General features: G+C 50.8%; 1 protein-coding gene across 1 annotated transcript; it reads right to left on the bottom strand.

Moving 5' to 3' along the window:
* Positions 1 to 1,768: 1,768 nt before the first annotated feature.
* On the bottom strand, positions 1,769 to 14,756 carry MCM2 (minichromosome maintenance complex component 2). Its single transcript, XM_069028092.1, has 16 exons — positions 14,707 to 14,756; positions 14,069 to 14,256; positions 13,346 to 13,521; positions 12,447 to 12,710; positions 11,216 to 11,435; positions 10,744 to 10,951; positions 9,552 to 9,686; positions 9,167 to 9,358; positions 7,955 to 8,048; positions 7,169 to 7,419; positions 6,789 to 6,915; positions 6,460 to 6,572; positions 6,081 to 6,323; positions 5,092 to 5,274; positions 3,717 to 3,872; positions 1,769 to 2,827 (listed from the first exon to the last, which is right to left on the bottom strand). The coding sequence occupies exons 1-16, from the start codon at positions 14,710 to 14,712 to the stop codon at positions 2,717 to 2,719; spliced, it is 2,667 nt and encodes an 888-aa protein (XP_068884193.1). The 5' UTR covers positions 14,713 to 14,756; the 3' UTR covers positions 1,769 to 2,716.
* Between the last annotated feature and the right edge of the window lie 3,415 nt (positions 14,757 to 18,171).

Here is an 18,171-nt window from a genome sequence, read left to right on the forward strand (position 1 = left end):
TGCACCCCTGTCCAGACCAGACACCTGATGCTGTCAACAGCCAAAGCTTGCTCCAGGGAATCTGAAAAGCTCAGTGGCTGTGAGAGGAGGAACATGCCTTCAGACTGGCATTAACACTCCACTGAGCAGCTGATGCCAGCATTAGCGAGGGCGCAGCTGCAAGAATTCATTGCGCTGCTGGATGCTGGCAACACAACAGGGTGGGAGGGCACAACTGCCTTTGTGTGGAGGATTTGGGAGGCACAATGAGCAAAATGACAAACAAGTGACTCCAACAATGGCATCTTGCTGTTGCCACTGCTCACTTCATGTGCCAAGTGAGGTGGGACTGGAGCACAGGAGGCAGGAGAAAGCTGTAGGACAAAGCTGAATGGGGCCTATCAACAGCCCAGTCCAGCAGCAGGGTAAGGGGTTGGGAAAATCAGGAGTCCCACTCGATTCTCATGTATCTCATGGTTTGCAGTGACATGTTTGGCCACCTATTTAACTATGGGTCACTACAGACATAGCAGAGGCTTCACAAGGTTGCAAGGGCTTAGGAAGCATTTTCTATTTCTCCAGTGTGACACAAAGCCTCTTCCTCCTCCTGCACCCAACATTCATTGACACAACACATCAGTTTGCTTGAGAAGCTTGTTTTATCCCTTGTTATTGGTGGTTTTGCTCTCTCAGGGCCATGACCTTCCCCAGCAAGGTGCATGGGCTCCCACAGAGCTGGGCACAATGTGCAAGTGCTCAAAGTTGGTATCCCCAGGGACAGTCTCTGTGGCCTCTGGCATTAGGAGGTAAGGTGCTAACAGCTGTGTCAGCCCCGAGGAAGCACACTGGACCTCACCAGGCAGTTGCAAGCCCACAGCAGCTCAGCCATCCCCAGCACAGACCCGATCCAGGCCCACATTCAGGGGCAAAGGCTTCCTCAGGCAGGGGAGGTGTACCAGGGAAGTGTCTCTCTGGGCTGCCTACAGAAAGTCTTGGTAAGACAGAGACACAGTAGGAAGGGAAAAAAACCAGCCAAAACAGTTAAACAAATACACAGGAGGGAGCTGGCAGACAGAGGAGGCAACACGCAGAGCCAGTTTCAGGCTGAGAGTCATGTGCTCAGCCCCCAGCAGGGCTCAAGCACTGCTGGCTCCAGGCTGGGAGGACACACACACACACAGAGCACCGTGACAAACCCCACGGTGGCAGTGTCGACAGCCAGGGACACCTCTGCTTGGCCAGCACACAACTGCAGCAGCCAGCTCACAAATCCTCCCGAGCTCAGGCGGGAGATGCCCTAAGGTCCCGCAACTCCAGCCAGGAAAAGCACATTCACTGCAGAGCTCAGCTGCATCCTGGAGAGGGGTTACTGATGCTCCCAGACTGGAATCCAAGAGGCAGCCAAGGCATGAGATCAAGGCTGTCTAACCCAAGTGTGTGTAAGGAAGGGAGGTGGGAAATACTGTGATGGGACAGTCTCAGTGGGATACCAAACATAAACAGGCAAGAGAGGGAAGGAGCTGCTGCAGGCAGGTCCTCGGTGGGAAAGGCAGTGTTCATGGCACTGTCCAGGGCAACTGTGTCCTGCTATCAGTCCAGTGTCTCAGCTAGAGCTGAGAGCAAGCACTTGCAGTTCCTACTAATCTGAAGAGCAAATATGAGATGTGATTGTATCCAAACCCAACCCCACAAACTGCTGAGCAGCTCACGCAGCACCGAGGTTCCTCACTTAAGCTCTTATTTCCACTCTTGGTGGCAGGAGTTACCAAAAGAGGAGGAAACACAGAAGTATTGAAAGACAAATGTATTTAAAACACACATACTAAGAAAATCGCATGTGAATACTGAGCCAATCCTGTCTTCCCTGAACACGTCCAGCTTAGGCCTCCTCCACTGCCATGCCCCAAACCAGCACCATGGGTACTTCACTCTCAGCAGATGGGTGTGAGAGAGGGTGTTCAGTTTAGGTGTCAAAGGTAGCACTTGGATTCAGCTGTAAATTCACACCTGCTGACAGCTGCACAGAGGTAACACCCACTAAGGCAAGGGAAGCCTCTCCACTCGGGCTCCTGGAGATTCCCCACCAGGTACAGAAGGAGTTTTCACTGCCCACAGATCATCACTAAGATCAGAATGTTTTGTTTCAGTTCTTATCTCCCTCTGCCTGCCCCCTCCTCCCCCATAGAAACCAGCGCAAGGTCAACCCATGTGGGCATCTGGGGAAATGTCAAGTGTCAGGGAAGAAGGCCTGGAGCAGAGAGGCTGGCTGGTTCATGGAGAGTTGAAAGCAGTTTCAATTATCACCCATCAGGCTGTACAGTCACCAGAGATGGGAACAGAGAATCCCTGAGGGTGCTTGCAATCCAAGGGGCATGGATAATGCTTTCCAAATGCTCCTGCTTGGTCCCTCCTGCAGCGGAGCCTGTAACAACTAGTGACAAACAAACAGAAAACATGCCATGTATACGGCCAGCAATTCTCTTCCTGCTGTGCTTAGCTACAAGGCAAAATAGTGAACGAAGTTGCTAAACAGACTTGACAGGGCATTTAACTACTTAATTCTGTTCTATTTACAAGGTCTTCAGCAGCTCAGCACTCCCTTAATCCATAAGGCACAAAGCAAGCAAGAGGATGTGCAGCCTAGTCCCTCTGGCTCAGGATCCCTGTAGCATTCCTGGAGGGCTGGAAGATGGAGGTCTCATCTCACAGAAGCACGTGGCAGACTCTACTGCCAGCCTCAGAACTGCTGGACAATCAGCTTCCGCTTCACATCCCGGCTGAACCTGTTCATCTTGAACACTTCACTGTCATAGAAGGCTGAGAGGTTGTGGATGTTGATCTGCCGTGCCTGGGAGGAAGAGGAGGGGAGAGGTAAATGTTTATTTAATCTAAGTAAGAACCATGTGGTTTTCCATAGCAGAGGCTGCATAAAATTTGACAGTCAGCAATCTCTGCTCTGCTCAGCAGGAACCAGAACTGCAGTAGCAGGGGAGACTGCAGGTCAGGAGGAAGGAGCATTAGCAGTGCTGAGCTGAGCCAAGAGAGGATGCTGGCTCAGCATCTGCCTGCTCTCAGCTCGTCCTTTTACTTCCACCAGAGCTAGAATGTAACTCCTATCCAAAAACCCCCAAAACCTCACCCAGTGGGACAGTCTTGCAAGGGAGACATCGGACTGGGGGTGGTCACCCTGGCAACACCAAGCTGTGGCTTTGCAAGTAGTTACTCTACACATCTGATGCAAAGAGCAGAAAAGCACTAACCCAGGAATCAAACACTGCTTTAGTGCCAAGCAAGGTCAACACTTTGCACAGAAAGGCCAAGTCAGAAATGCAGCCTTTGGATCAGGATGAAGATGCATTAAGGAGGAGGCAAGTGAGCCTCAGGAGGGGTTGAAAAAGTTCACATGCATAGATTTTTCTGCTTTTTGCTTCTTCAAATGCAGGTGCCAGGGAACTTGAGTTCTCATTCACCTGCATAAGCACCATACTGCAGGATTTACCATTCCAACCCCAAAGCTTTATGGGGGTGCATGAGAACAGAGAGGGAAGAATACAGTGCTTCCAAACAAGAGAGAAGATACACAGGAGACAATCCTGATGCTAGGTTATATTAACACCAGTCTTTTTTATGGTATCATAATGCAGGAAGGGAATGTAAATGTCTGAGAATTCCTCTGGTTCTGAGGCTGCAGAGAGAGCATGAACCAGTCCCAGAGGCAGCTTGTTATAAGCCCATACCTTGTCCACCAGGTCCTTCTCTGGGACTTCTATGGTGTCTTGCTGGGCTCCATAGCGGTTTCTCTGGTACATCACCTGCTCTGCAACCAGCTGCTTCAGGATGAACAGCAGCAGCTCGTTGTTGTCTCGCTTGAATGAAAGGTAGCGGGAGAAAGTCTGGGAGGGAGGATGAGATGAGCCATGAGGATCAGGAACAGTGACACACTGCGGTGCTCAACATCAACCAACCCCCTTCTCCCACGGAGCACAGGGGGAACCAAATGACACTGCTGCCACCTGTGCCCTTAGTGCTCCTTAAGTGACTTTGGCCTTGCCAAGCTGCCACCTGCACATGCAGTGGCAGCCCTCTGACAGCCACGACTCCTCTGCTGACTGCTCTTATTCCCCTCTGGAATCTCCGCAGGGGCCCTGGTGCCTCTTGGGGGCCAGCAGTGCACTGCTGTGGAGTTGTGCTGCCCATGGGGACACAGCCACGGGAGGGCTGGCCATGGGCAAGGCACAAAGCGGCTTCTTAACCCAGACTGCCCTGTGCCTGCCCAGCAGACGCTCACACTTGGCTGGCTGTTTGAGGCCAAAAAGAGAGGCCATGAGTCGTCCAGACAGAGGGCAGACACTCAGCAGGGGATAAAAGCCAGCCTGTGGCCAGCCAAGAGCTGTTCGGAGCCAGCCCGTCCTACTCGGAGAACAGGGCAGACTGCACACTAACCCACAGTGAGTGCTGCCCTGTGCTTAACTGTACCCCGAGAGCCCAATAAAAATGTGAAGAAACAAGCTGCCTGCTCAGTTTGATCACCTGGCAGCAGCAGCAGCAGGAGCCCTGTGCCAAAATAGAAGGCAAGGTATCAAAAAAGAAGAGACATGGCAGTGCTTTTGACTCAGAGGCTTGAAGTACACTTCCTTCTCAGGCGCAACAAAAACATTGCCTCACGACAGACTAACAAGGGGCAGTCACGAAACAGTCCCTCCTCAAAGGCACCCAGCTTGGGCTGTTGTTATTATACCATGATTAAATTATTTTAAGTATCCAGCTGTCTGAGTCTCTGCCGTGGGAAACCTGGGGACAAGCTGGTAAGGAAACCCTGTCTGACTGTGAGGGTGGTGTGTGTGGTGTGTGTAGCTGTGAAGCGGCCTTGGTCCCAGCTCAGGTGGCATTAGTGTGACTGCCAGAGTGGCTCCTGGATGGTCAAACAAGGAACTTCTTTAACACTTCATACCCACAGTACTCCATTTACACAGGTTCAGCGCTTGTCTCCACAGGACAGAGCCCCTGCAGAGCATCTCTTCCCACAGCCCGGGCAGTGCAAGGAGGCTGCAGCGGAACCCACAGGGCGCGGGGCGCAGCCACAGCCCCCGGCTCAGCCGGTGCCCACCTCACCTTGCGCATGCTCCGCATGACGCTGAACTTCTGCGTGTCGATGAAGCTCTCGAGCATCACCCTGATGGCCATGTTGACGTCGTCCTCCACCACGTAATCGCGCAGGTGCATCCGGGCGTGCGCCTCGGCCATGCGGATCATGGACTCGATGTGCCGCACCGTGATGGGGATGCTGCCCGTTGCCTGAGAGCAAAGGGGAGGAGGCAACACGTTACTGAAGGATACAAGACATGGGGTCAAAGACAAGGATACAAAACAGGTGCCTTCTGGCCCAGGATGCAGTTACTTTCACACTGCAGGGAGCTCTCTGCACCTCTGAGGGTAACTCAGGCTAAGGAGGCTCTGCCACCTGCTGGCACGGCCACACAGCCTGGCACAGCTTCCCTGTTCATCTGAATTCATCACAGTGCAAGGGGATGTTGCGGGGTCACCCTGTGACACTGCTTAGGGCCTTTCCAAGATTAGCAATCCAGTTTCCTCCAGCAGATTTTAGGAGTTAAAGAAACAAAAAGCCAATCAAAAAAGGAATAGTTTTCCTAAGCTCCAAAAATCTCCGTCACACCTCAACAAATTCCTCTTTCACTTGGAGAGCATGAAATGAGCCTGAGGCATCCCACAGACAAAAGAGAAGGGCATTTCTATAGATAATGGCTCCCTGTAATGGACCAGGAGCATGTGGATCTGAGTGAATGCAAACATCTCCTGTGGGCCTGCCAGACTGGGTGACAACAAAAGCACTTTGCTATGGCAGGCACTGTACATGTGTCCAGTCCATCAGTCCACACATCACCAACAGGCGAGATTCTGCATTTAGAGGAAGAATCATCTGTTCAGCAGACACTGCAGGATCTGCCTGTCTCTCACAGAACAGTGGCACAGACTTTTGTGATGGGAATGGCAAGAATGTGTCAACATATGCTGGAGCAGTCTCAGGCTGATTTGCAGTCTAGATACATACAGTTTTTCCCTCCTTTCCTCAGTATTCTCACCATAGACTCCTTTCTGAGGTCACTGTACATCCTGGCCACCTTGTCCTGGTCCATCTGGTTGAGTTTGGGGTGGACCTTCTCTTTGGCATAGATGATGTATTTCCTCAGGATCTCTTGAGGAATGGGTTCAACCCCATACGTGTTGGGAAGGATGACCTCATTAGTGTCCCCATTCACTGCCTCCTTGCTGCCTGGGTGGTGCTTGACATGGCTGCCAACAACGAACCGGGCAAGCATTTCATCCTACAAGAGAGCAATGCACCAACAGACACTGAGCACACTCGCTGGACAGAAAAAACTCAGTGGGCAGCTGCAGCTGAGCATCCCAACAGCAGCATTAAAGCCCAGCACACGCTCAGAGTCCTGGCAGAGCCCCTACCTGCACTGAGTCCACTGTGTCTCTCACCACGCACAGGATGTCGAATCGAGAGATGATGGGCTCTGTCAGGTCTACGTTCTCCGAGAACGTCAGTGACGGGTCGTATCGCCCACCTGGGTCACACAGACAATCCAAGTCAAACAGGCCCCAAGGCTGCAGCTTTGGAGGAAGGACAGACCTCCAGTACATTACTGAAGACTTTTCTGCTCGCTTGATCTGTGCTCCAGACTGAAGGAACCAGGCAGAGGAAGGGAAGCTGTGCCACAGCTCTCATGACCATGGATTTATGTTGAGAGCCTGGGATGGTCCTGTAGTCTCTCAACACTTACCTATGGGATTGGCGGCAGCAATAATGGTGCAGCGAGCTTGCAAGGATGTGACAATGCCTGCTTTGGAGATGGAAATGCTTTGCTGTTCCATGGCTTCATGGATGCTGGTCCTATCCTGATCATTCATCTACAGGAAAGCAAGAATGATTGAGAGTAAACCTATGTCTATACCCCACTGCCAAACACACAAGGACAATCAGCTCCAGATGCTCTGAAAAGGCAGCCAACTGCACTATGGACCAGCAAGGGCCTAAGCAAACTGCAGGAACTTTGGTCATCTGGGAGATGTCACCATGAGTTACAGTGTGTCCTCAGAGGACAGAGGTTACAGCTGGTCCCTTCACACCTAATCCTTCCCAGAGAGATGAGGCTGGGCTCACCTTGTCGAATTCGTCAATCAGGCAGACACCTCTGTCAGCCAGCACGAGGGCTCCTGCCTCCAAAGTCCACTCCTTGCTGACCGGGTGCTTCTGCACATAGGCTGTGAGGCCCACAGCAGAAGCTCCCTGGCCAGTGGTGAAAATTGCTCTGCTTGATGCCTTCTCCACGTACTTAAGAAACTGTGATTTTGCAGTACCAGGGTCTCCACACAGAAGCACATTGATGTCACCACGAACTTTGTGTTTGCCACCTACAAAAGCAATGGGAAAGTCATGTGGCAGCTGAGTGCATGGCTTGACAGCAACCCTGCCCTGAGCACCACAAAGATGAAGGGAGGGCAACCAGCAGGCATGGCAACCAGTTTACAGGAAAGCTGAGGGGGAAAGAAAGTCAGTTTTGGAAGCAGTCATCTTTGTAAAACAGACTTTCTAATCTTGCTGACACATCCTAACACATCCTTCTGAGAAGATGATAACAAATCAGGGTGCCAGAAGGTCAAACCTCTGAAGGAACATTAAATGTGACCTCCTAGAGGAGGGATACAAACTTGCCCAGGTTTGCAGCAGGAGCTATTTTCAGTCATAGCATTTCTACTGTCACACCAGAGTTTTCAGTGGGATAAAACAGCCACTTCAATCACAGATATCCCTCAGTCTGTCAAACCTTCTCTGTCACCAAGCCACATAGACAACTCTAACCTCTCTTGTTGCGATGGCACAGACAAACCCAGGTCCCTTTGCCCTCCCCAGAGTGAGGCAGGACCAAGGGACACAAGAGACACTCACCTGGATTTTTGGGTTCTCCACCGAAAAGAGCTAAAGCCAAGCCCCTCTTGATATCTTCATGTCCATAAATAGATGGGGCAATGCTGGCAAAAATCTGAGAGGGAAAGCAGAGGAGTTGGCCAGGAAATACCAGTTCCAGTTCTGAACAGGATTTTGCACAAACATCAGCAAGGTGCCATATCTAAAGCTACACTCAAGGTACTGCTGTCTCCAAAGAGTATTCCAGGGCATGAAGGCTTTTTCAAAGGTAACATCCCACCCAATGTTGCCTAAAGGAGCTTCACAAAAATGGTGCTGTTGGGGCATGGCAGATTATTTAGGCTGGTGCTGGAAGCTGCTGCCACTGCCTCCACAACCCTGTTGTACACAAGGCACATCACAGTGGCTGTTTCCAGCTCTTGCAAAGCTGGAGACCTTGACCAGAGGCTTACTCACTGCACGTGACAGTACTTGAATGGGTTATGCTGCACATGAATTGTCATCATAGTCAAATATTAAGACCAACCAGCTGATTTTCTCAAGGGTATTCTGAAAATAACCTGATGCTGGAGACCACTCAAATTCAAACACTCCTGACCCAACTGAAGCTGCATCCACTGCAACAGCAGTCACTGTAACAACAGCACAGCCAAGGCAACTGAGTGAAGTCCCCCATTACAAAGATAAAATGTGACCCAAGTGAGGTTGAACATGCACCAAATCCAGGAGCTTTGTTCTTTCAAGTACTGGGTTCAGGTCTTAGCATATAGAGGAAGCAAAGCTAAAATATCTACCACAACTTAAGCTAAGCAATAACATCCCCTTTAGGGGACTGGAGATGCAGTCACTGGCCTCACAGAACACTTTCCCCACTTGGCTTCTAAGACACAGGGAGAGAAAACTGATCAGATATAAGCACTGTCTGAGTGTCTCTCACCTGTCTTCCAGCCCTGTTGTGATGTAGAAGGCTCAGAGAAGGAAGAAACAGAAAACAGGAGAAACAGAAAATTTGACCTCTAAAACTACAAAGGAAGTTTCTTATTTACTTCCCTCCTATAACAGACTCTCATCAACAGCTGGCTGAGAGCTACAGAAGACCATTCAGAGAGAACTGAGATTTCTTTAACTGGATTCCTTTAACCACTGTTTGGCCAGCTGACTCATTTCATCTCTTTCTGATCCAGCTACCAGGTGATGGAAAACTGTCAGAAGGGATGTCTGAGGCTGACCCACCTTCTCCCCAATTTGCTCATCTTTGGACAGACCCACAATCACTTTCACATCTTCATCAGTCAGCTCCCCAACAGCCAGCTTGTTGTCCTTCTTGGCGATGTGGTTGGCCAGGATCACAGTTGCAAACACTGGGAACCCATTGGCAGTGTTCAAGGAGCCATCGTAGTTGTTGTGGTAGATCCCTGTCAGCTCCTGGGAAGCAGGAAATGCTATGTCAGCACCTGCACAGTACAAAACAGCCCCCTCTCCATTTTAAGGTAAGGCTCAAAAGTAGCTGCTCAAATGCATCTGAGGACAGCCCCTCCCCAAATCCCCACAGATGTTCCCATGATGTCGCTGTCAGAATTTACCCTGTGCTCTCCTGATACCTGAACAATGTACTCACAATCTCATCTCCTGGCTTGCAGCTGTCCACCAGATCAGCGAGGAGAATGGCATCCTTGGAGCGGGGCAGCCTGCCTGCAGCCACCTTCCCAGGGCTCTCCTGGATCTTGATGCGCTGGTAGTTCTGATAGACCGTCTGCAGCAACAAAATCAAAGTTACCCAGCAAGTCAGCAGGCACCAGCATGGCTTTTCACAGGCACCTCAGAGAGAAGGGCCATTCAAGGATTTACTGTACTTCAGTTAGAAAACTATGGACATGGCAGCATGGAGGTTGTGAGGAGCAGTCCCAGGGTGTGATAGGCAATAGTGAGGACAGGAAAGCACTTTGCTGCATCTCACCACTGTGTTTCAGCCCAAACATCAGTGTTTGTCCACCCAAATACTGGAGCAGTTCCTGGGAGAAGGATGCTCCACTTGTGATCGTTAAATGTGGATACAAATATTGCTGCTAGCAAGAATTTTTCTTGCTTCTTTCTAAGCCCGTGAGACACTTTTCTCTCTCTCAGAGAGTAGCAGAGTTCTATAAGCTATGAACACCTGTGACCTTGCAAAGCCTTGTTTATGGTACAGTAGAAAAATATTTTGACACTGGATGTTTTAGGATTCTAGCCAATCACCCCAAGGGGTGGCTGATCCTTTGACCAATTAGACTATGAAGAAAAAAAGTCTATAAAAGAGTTTGTAAAATAATTAAATAAATCAATCTTGTTGCACAATTCCTGCCTGCTGGATCTTCTCTCCTCTCCTCCCTACAGCTGTGGGATACAGTAATAGTTAAAGGTATCAAAGCAAAGAATGAAAGTCAGAAGCTCTCCACATCAATGATTTTGCTCTCTGGTTTCCCTAGCTGACAGATCAGGACAGATTGACCCAGCCTGGGAAGGAGAGCTGGACAGTGTGTGTCTGCATTTCTAAAATATGAATAAATAACTGTGTACCGCAGAGATAATTGTGTAAAAGACTCAATCCAAACACCTACAGTGTGGCAACAAATTACTTTTGGTTGCTAAACTGAGTCATTCAGGTCAACAGCTCAAATGGACCTATTTTCACAGCCCCCTGGATATAGCAGAAGACCCCTCTCCCCAGACCAAGTTGTTCAAAGGGTGGGAGCCAAGGCAGGGCTGGGAGGAACAGGCAGTGGAGCAGGATGAGCAGCCAGCCTCATCCAGGCAAACACATCATCTCTTACCTCTTCCATGTTGATTTCAAAGGGGCCAAGAGACTGACACTCTGGACAGGAACCAGGTTTCACCTCCTGGTTCTGCGACTGGAAAAAGGGTCCCAGGATGAAGTTGCACTTGCTGCAGTTGTATTTGACCATGCTGAGCTGAGGCAGGACCCCTGTGCAACTTGTCACCACTCCACTGGTCCGGATCAACTGATTCAAGTGCAGTTGCCTGAGGAAAGACAGATATGCTGGATGCCTGCAGGGCACAGAAGGCAAAACACCCTCCAGAAATACTCTTGCTGCAAGGCACAAGTTTACCTTGGGGATGCTGAAAGTTCATCCTCAGTATTTTTTTAAATCCTTAGATTTTTTTCCCTGTGCTAAGCTCAGCAATCCTGTTAGACTTACCCAGAGGTTTTGCTCACAGGTGAGTGCTGAGGACCCCAAAGCCTGATACAGGCCCCACAGCCACTGCTGGTAGCTCTGCTCTTACCTGAGTGACCGCAGCTCTTCTACCAGAGGGAGGTGGGAGATACGGACATGGATCTCCTGAGCAATACGATCATACTTGGGGTACATGGCCAGCACCACTTCCTTGGCTGCTTCATCAAAGATCTTCAGCATTTCTGCTGGGGCCTCAGGCAGAAAGTAGGCAAGGACATGCTCCTGGGCTGCCAGATCCTCGTAGTTCACCACCAGACTCTCTCTGTTCTCTTAAGAAAAAGATGGGGTGAATTGTAATTTCAGTCTGTTCACTCCTCAAGGAGTTTGCCAGAACAGACAAGCTTGTATCCTGCAGGCTGCAGTTAGCAGATCTCTGCACTTTCCCTGAAAAATCTTTAGAGGTTAACACTTTGAAAATGGGTGGAAAAGCCTTTTAAATTTATTTTTCTAACAAATTCTTCATCACTACCAAGCTTGTGATTGTTCCTCTCCAGTTCTGCACAGATACTTCCCAGGCTCAGTGTCCCTGAGATTCAAAAGCCTCAGCCCAACACACAACTCTCTCAGAGACCTCCAGGAAACAGAAGTTAATAGGAGAGACATTATGTGTGCTGAATGGCTGGCAAAAAACCTGCTGTGTCTTATGTTTGTGGAAATGGATGAGACAAATGCCTTTTATTTCCTAGCTTTATAAAACTGATCCTGTTCCACTGCTCAAGCTTCTGCTCAATATAAAGAAGAAATACAACAAGTACAGCTACATGAGCTGTTCCTAGATGTGACAATTTCTGCTTTTAAAACTCATCAATGACAGCCTTAATGACTGTTTCTTCTGGCAGAGCCTAGTCAGAATACAAGGCTGCAACACTGACATGGTTTCCAAAGTCACAAGGTCTATTTGTGTCCCCTTTCTGGATAATCCAGTTTCCAGTGTGAGAAAGTAACTGGTGCAGACAGCCAGCAATTGTTGTCTCTTTCAGATCACTAACTTGCAGACCACTGTCTGCTGCCCCACATATTCTTCTGCTAGCATTTCTACAATATGAATATTAATGAGGAGCAGACGCCAGGGGCCTTCTAATTAGTCAGCCAGAACCAAAGAAGACACTAGACATGTTTCCATTATTCATTTATCTCCATCAGCATCAGGCTTTCTTAAAGTGCTGATTCAATGTCTGGAACAAAGAGGGCAGGCAGAAAAATATCCACCTCTGGACTGGATCACCACAAAGTTCCGTGACCCACATAAAGAGAGAGAGTCTCCAGTGACCCAGCCCTACCTTTGCACATGTCACTGATCCTCTCCTTGAAGACATTGTGCCCATGGTCATCCACATGGGTCTTCAGGAAATTCTTGAAGCGGTGATAGATCTCAAGCCGAGGAGCTGCCATGGAAACCCACTCCCTCACTGAGTGCCCTTTCATGTCTTCCAGATTCTCAATGCTCTCAATCATGTCTTCATCCTCCTCCTCCATGCCTTCGGCAGCCCGCTCTGCCAGACGCCTCTTCCGTGCAGGACGGTCTTCATCTTCATCGTCACTGTCTAAGGGTTGGGAGGAAAAACTGCTCAAGATCTGGGATTCCCATTCCCACTCTTTGGATTAGTCACAGTGGGACTGCATGGGCTGTGGAAGTAAAGAGGTCACAGCCTGGAATACAAATCAAGAGACATCCCAGGCCCGGCCTAAATCCAGTTCTAGACTTGCTCCTACGTTTTCCACAATATAGCTAAGATTTTAAGGGTGTGAATAGGAAGAGTTGTATGCAACAGCACACATTCAAGTCCATTAATGCACTGACCAAGGAACGGGCTTTAAGTGCAACAAAGGCCCTTCCATCCAGCCCACAAAAGTCTGTACAGGAGCACCAACACGAACAAACTCTACAGCATACACTTGGTAGAATCCCAACCCTTTGATACAGGCCCAGGATCCTAACTTTGTTTCAGCAGTAACCAGAAGAACACCAAATGAATTCCTAGGAAACGCAAAGGAAAGGGATCATGCACCAGGGAATCCAGCCAAGCCCACAGCCAGGGATTTCACTAGGAGCCCAGATACACTGGAGCTCTAGAGACCTCCCTGCTAACCTGAGGGTAAAGAGCCCAGCTCCCTGCAAAGGGCTGGGTTATCACCAAGCACTCAGGGTGGCACAGCTGGTACAGCTCATTGCACCTACCGTAGAGCAGCCCCCTCCTCATGCGGCCCATGCCCTGCTCCAGCTCACGGTCCCGCTGCCTCATCACTCGCTCGGCGGCTTCCCTCTGGCTGGCAGTCAGCTCCTCCACATCTTCATCATCCAGGGCCAGGCCCTCGGCTTCATACACATCCAGCTCTGGGATGGGGCGGTAGTCCCTAGCACGCACACACACACAGAGCAGGGAATCAGGCCAGGAAAGCAATTCTGCAGCCCTTCTCTGGCTGCTGCTGGGCAAGTGTCAGGACAGTTGTTCTGCAGCAGGACAGAATTTGTGGAGCAGGAAGGCACTTCCTAATGGAAGACGGCCTACAGTAAAGGGCTCCAGCTCCACTGTTAGGAATGCCAGCATTCAAGCCTTTGTGCTGAAAAGTTCAGCTTGCCGGCAGGCCTGGCTGAGTAAAACAACATCAAAATTCATGTCTGCAGGAGTAAAGAGCTGACCTGGATGCACATCATGCATCCAGGCAGATCCTGGTTTACCCACCCTGGGCCATGATGGCACTTTGCTCAGTTCTTCCAGGACTCAAATGACACCATACTCTGACCTTTCTCCCTTGCCCAGCAGTTCTTCAGCCCCCTCACCCCAGCTACCAGCACAGCAGAGGGACCCACGAGGCCTGAGAGCCCCCTCCACGTCGCTGGCTGCACTGACATCCCCAGCACCCCATCGCCGGACACGACCCCCACCAGCGATTTCCTTACCTTTCCATCCCTTCCCCAATGAGCTCTTCCCCTTCTTCCTCCTCTTCGGGGAGCCCCTCGGTCCCCAGGAGCCCTTCGGACTCATCCTCGAAGGGTGGCAGGTCCCGACCGGGGCTGGACGTGAAGGCATCGCCGCGGCGGGAGCTGCGCACGGGGCTGGTCACCGCCGCCTGCGACTCGGAGGAGTCCTGCAAGGAGAGGAGAGGGGTGAGAGCAGGGAACCGCGGGGAGAGAGGGGCTCAGTGCCTCCAGAGGCCTCTGCGATGCGGGCCGCCGTCAGAAAGGGGGTATATGGATCACCAATAAGTTATAATAATTAGCCCTCCTCGCAAATTACAATGGAAACATATGGAAGGGGGGAGGCGGGGTAAATCTATCCTCCGAGGGCAGCGCAGCCGGAGCGGAGCGAAAGGGTCCGATCCTGCCCCGGCCCAGCTCTCTCCTGTGCGGCGCCGGGCCCGCGGGAAACTTCCCTCGGCGTTTCGGGAGCATCGCCGAGCGCACCCCCACTGTCCCCCCCGCCCCGATAATCCTCTCTGGACCCTGCAGGGCCGCAGCGCCAAGTGTCCCGCAGCGGGGAAGACGCGGGGCCCGCACCCCGCGGGGGTGGCCCCCAAATCCCCGGCCCGGCCGCTCACCGCCATCACCGCCGCTTCCTGCCCCGCCGGATTCCGCGCGAAAACCGACCCACGTGGTCACAAAAGCGCGCGAAACCTCATGAATAATTGATATACCGGATGGGCCCCGCCCCCTTGTGAATATGGATGAGGCGGGGGGCGGGAGCCTGGAGCGGGAAGGACCCGGGGCCACCCCCGGCCATCCACGGTCACCCCCGGCCACTCCCGGCCAAGGGGGTTCGGGGGCTGGTGGGCGGCACTGGCAAGCTTTGGCAAACATTTCCCTCTGGGCTCGAGGGGTGTCCTCCTGCCGGGCACCCGAGTCACCGGAGAGATCCTACTGTGAATTCCCGTGCTCACGTCTGCCTCTTTGGCAGCTAAAATCAAGCCTGGCTTCACCGGGTTTGTCACTGACCCAGTTGAATCACCTTTGTTCTGGTTCTCGCTGAAATGACGACAAGTGGGAAAGAGGTTCTGGCATTTTGTTGTTGGTTTGGGTTTTTTTTCTCTTATGTTAGTCTGTATGTGCTAACAGTAACAGGGAGCTGATTGGAGCTATTCTGGAGACACATCTGTCTCCCCAGCTGTTCAGTGCAGCAAGCAAATGCCATTTGGGAGAGGAACTGAAGAAGAACCACCTGTCCCATAGAGACTGGAAGAGGAATTTAGCGAGACAACACAAGCAATGGGCTGATGTTTGGCAAGGAGATGGAATGCTTCCTCCCAGACCACAGGATCTTTCATAACAGCAGGTGGTTTGGATTTTGGAGATCTGCATTCTCTGAAGCGTTTCTGATCACTATTTAGTATCAGGCTGTTTCTGCTCTTGGCTGCACTCGAGCGTGGGACAGTGACCCTGAAACAGGAGACACCAGAAGCAAAAGTGACTGAAGAGGCAGCTGACAATCTGAAATGGCTCTTCCAGGACCCCAGCTGGATGATTCAGGCTGGTACTAAAATAGCAAAGCAGAAGCATCACGATATAAATAGGAGAGTGGCTCAGCCTCTTCTCTGTGACACATGACAGGGAGCTGGCTGGTGCTCGGAGAGGAACAGACACAGGGACACCCCCAAGATGCCCCCACTTGTAGGCTCCTAGAGACCACCATGGGCTTGATGATCTTAGAGGTCACAGAATCACAGAACCATGAAGGTTGGAAAAGATCCCAAAGGTCATTGAGTCCAACTGTTAACCCAGCCCTGCCAAGCCCGCCGCTAAAACATGTCTCTAAGCACCACATCTGCATCATTTTTGAACACTTCCTGGGATGGTGATTCCACCACTACCGTGGGAAGCCTGTTCAAGGCTTGAGCACCCTTCCAATAAAGAATTCTTTCCTAATGTCCAGTCTTTTCCAACCTAAATGATTCTGTGGCTTAAGGGAAGGCAGACCAAGACCTGGCTAAGGTGGTGCTGTCTGACAAGGCCCAGATGACACACTGTGATGAGCCAGTGTCACCACAGGGTGCCACTGTCTCTCCAGGCACTGGACAAGTGGGTGGACAGACAGCTTTTCTGTCTGTCCTTCCTGGAACACCACACACCATGTCCCTGTTTTCACTGCTAACTTTGGGTGCCACCTACAAGTGGTCCTGTACTTGAGCTGGGGTGCTCTGTCTCTTTGACAAGAGCTGAGCTTGGGCAGCTAAAACCATCCCTAAAATGCTGCCATGTATGGGACAGGGCTCCTGCTACACTGGAGACATGGACTGGTGTACATGAGAGGGCTGAGATGCAAACAGGGCCCAGGCTGCCTCACCTGAGCACCAAACTCCTGAATATCCAACCACGCCACTAGGATTTTGCAAACTCGTGGCTTCTTGCAGCACAGGAAAAGCTCTAGAGACTGAATTCCCCTTGAAAAAAAAAAGGGGCAGAGACACAGGAGAGCTCAGGTGGTATGCTGTGGTGCAAATTTATGCCCAATACTAGAAATCAGTAGGCTGTTAGAACAGCTCTGAAACAAGACAGTCACATCTGTCCCTGCAGTTGCTCAGCACCTGAACAGCGAAGCAGTTTTGGATGAGAAATAATATCCTGTTCAGTAGACTGATCTAATAAAAGCTGATAGAGTATCTGAGAGAGATAAAATGTCCCAGAAGAGTGGAATTTGGTGATGATACAAAGGTGTAATGCTGCCCTGGACACCATGTCTGCACCTTCCACCTCTGACACTTGCAAGGCAAGTGAGACTGTCAAAGCACAGCAGGCTGCAGCACGTACAGCAAGAAGTGCCAGCTTTCCTTGGGGCCCTGAACATCACCTCTTGTCCTGCTTCAGCCTGGCAACAACAAGTGACACAGCAGGGACAAAGGGAGTGAGCCCTGCTATCTTTATGCACTGGCTGGAGGAGACGACGCAGAGAGCAGCAGTGCTCAGCCGAAGTGGAAGGATGTGTGCAGTCAAGGGCATGGAGCAGTCCTTGGAGGTGGAAGAGGAGAGTTATGTTTGCACACACCACGTTGGGGCTGACAGGCAAGGCTGGTTAATACAAAGGAACCGTAAGTGTGGATCCCCCACCTCCTGTTTCACATAAGCAGCGAGGAAGGCAGGAGCTAAAGTGTCATGGTCCTTGCAGTGGCACCCAGCAGTCTCCTGACCATGAAATAGCTCTTGAATCTGGTGTCCAAAATACTGGGCTCTAGCCTCAAACTGAATCAGATGGGAAGAGCAGGTGGATTGGAAAGCAAAATCTCTCCTTCTGACACAGTTATGTGGGAGGTAACACGTTCAACTAGTTAGTGCCTGAGGCTACAAGTGAGAAGACATGGATTTTACTTGTCTGTTACCAAGGCACTTTTTAAGCAGAAACACTCCACCTCTCTTTAAACAGGAGTGCCCCTTCTGTAACTCAGAGATCTTGGTGTCAGCCAAACCTTTGAGCTTGGATCCACAAATGGAACGTGTCAAAATATTGCAACATATCATTAACCTGCATGACAGTGTGAGATGAGACAAGCTAAGGACTGGCTTCTCCTGATGTCATTCCAAAGGCATGACACCAGCATGAAAACCTGTTTTAACCCAGTGGAAATCAGAGGAATAGGGCTGAGGCAGGCAAGTCTCCAGGTACAGCACCTTCACGAGGCCTGCTGAGGTGTAGCTGGAAAATTTGACCTGAGAAGAGGATCAAGCAGATTTAAGCTGAGGAAGATCTGTGTGTGAGGAGATCACACACCCCACACCCTCTGTATGTGGTGTTTGCTAGAGCAGAACATGCAAACTTGACCAATGTATGGATCTTCTAAGGAGGCGTAGGCTCTGTACAGCAAACTTCAGCTTAGCAAAAGCCTTGCATTCCTACAGAAGCAAACCCTGCAGCCACGGGTGAGCCACAGGTAGAAAACCATGCCAGAATGTATCCTCCAGTCCTCGCAATGACTCAGATAACAAACATTCTCCTTGAAACTTCCCTGTCAGCCGGCTCTTACTGCTGACAATAACGTGCTGGTGCTTAGCTGGTTATTTCCTTTAATTTCCTACAT

This window comes from Aphelocoma coerulescens, chromosome 12, assembly GCF_041296385.1.
Source record: "Aphelocoma coerulescens isolate FSJ_1873_10779 chromosome 12, UR_Acoe_1.0, whole genome shotgun sequence".
In the NCBI taxonomy this organism is placed as follows: Eukaryota; Metazoa; Chordata; class Aves; order Passeriformes; family Corvidae; genus Aphelocoma; species Aphelocoma coerulescens.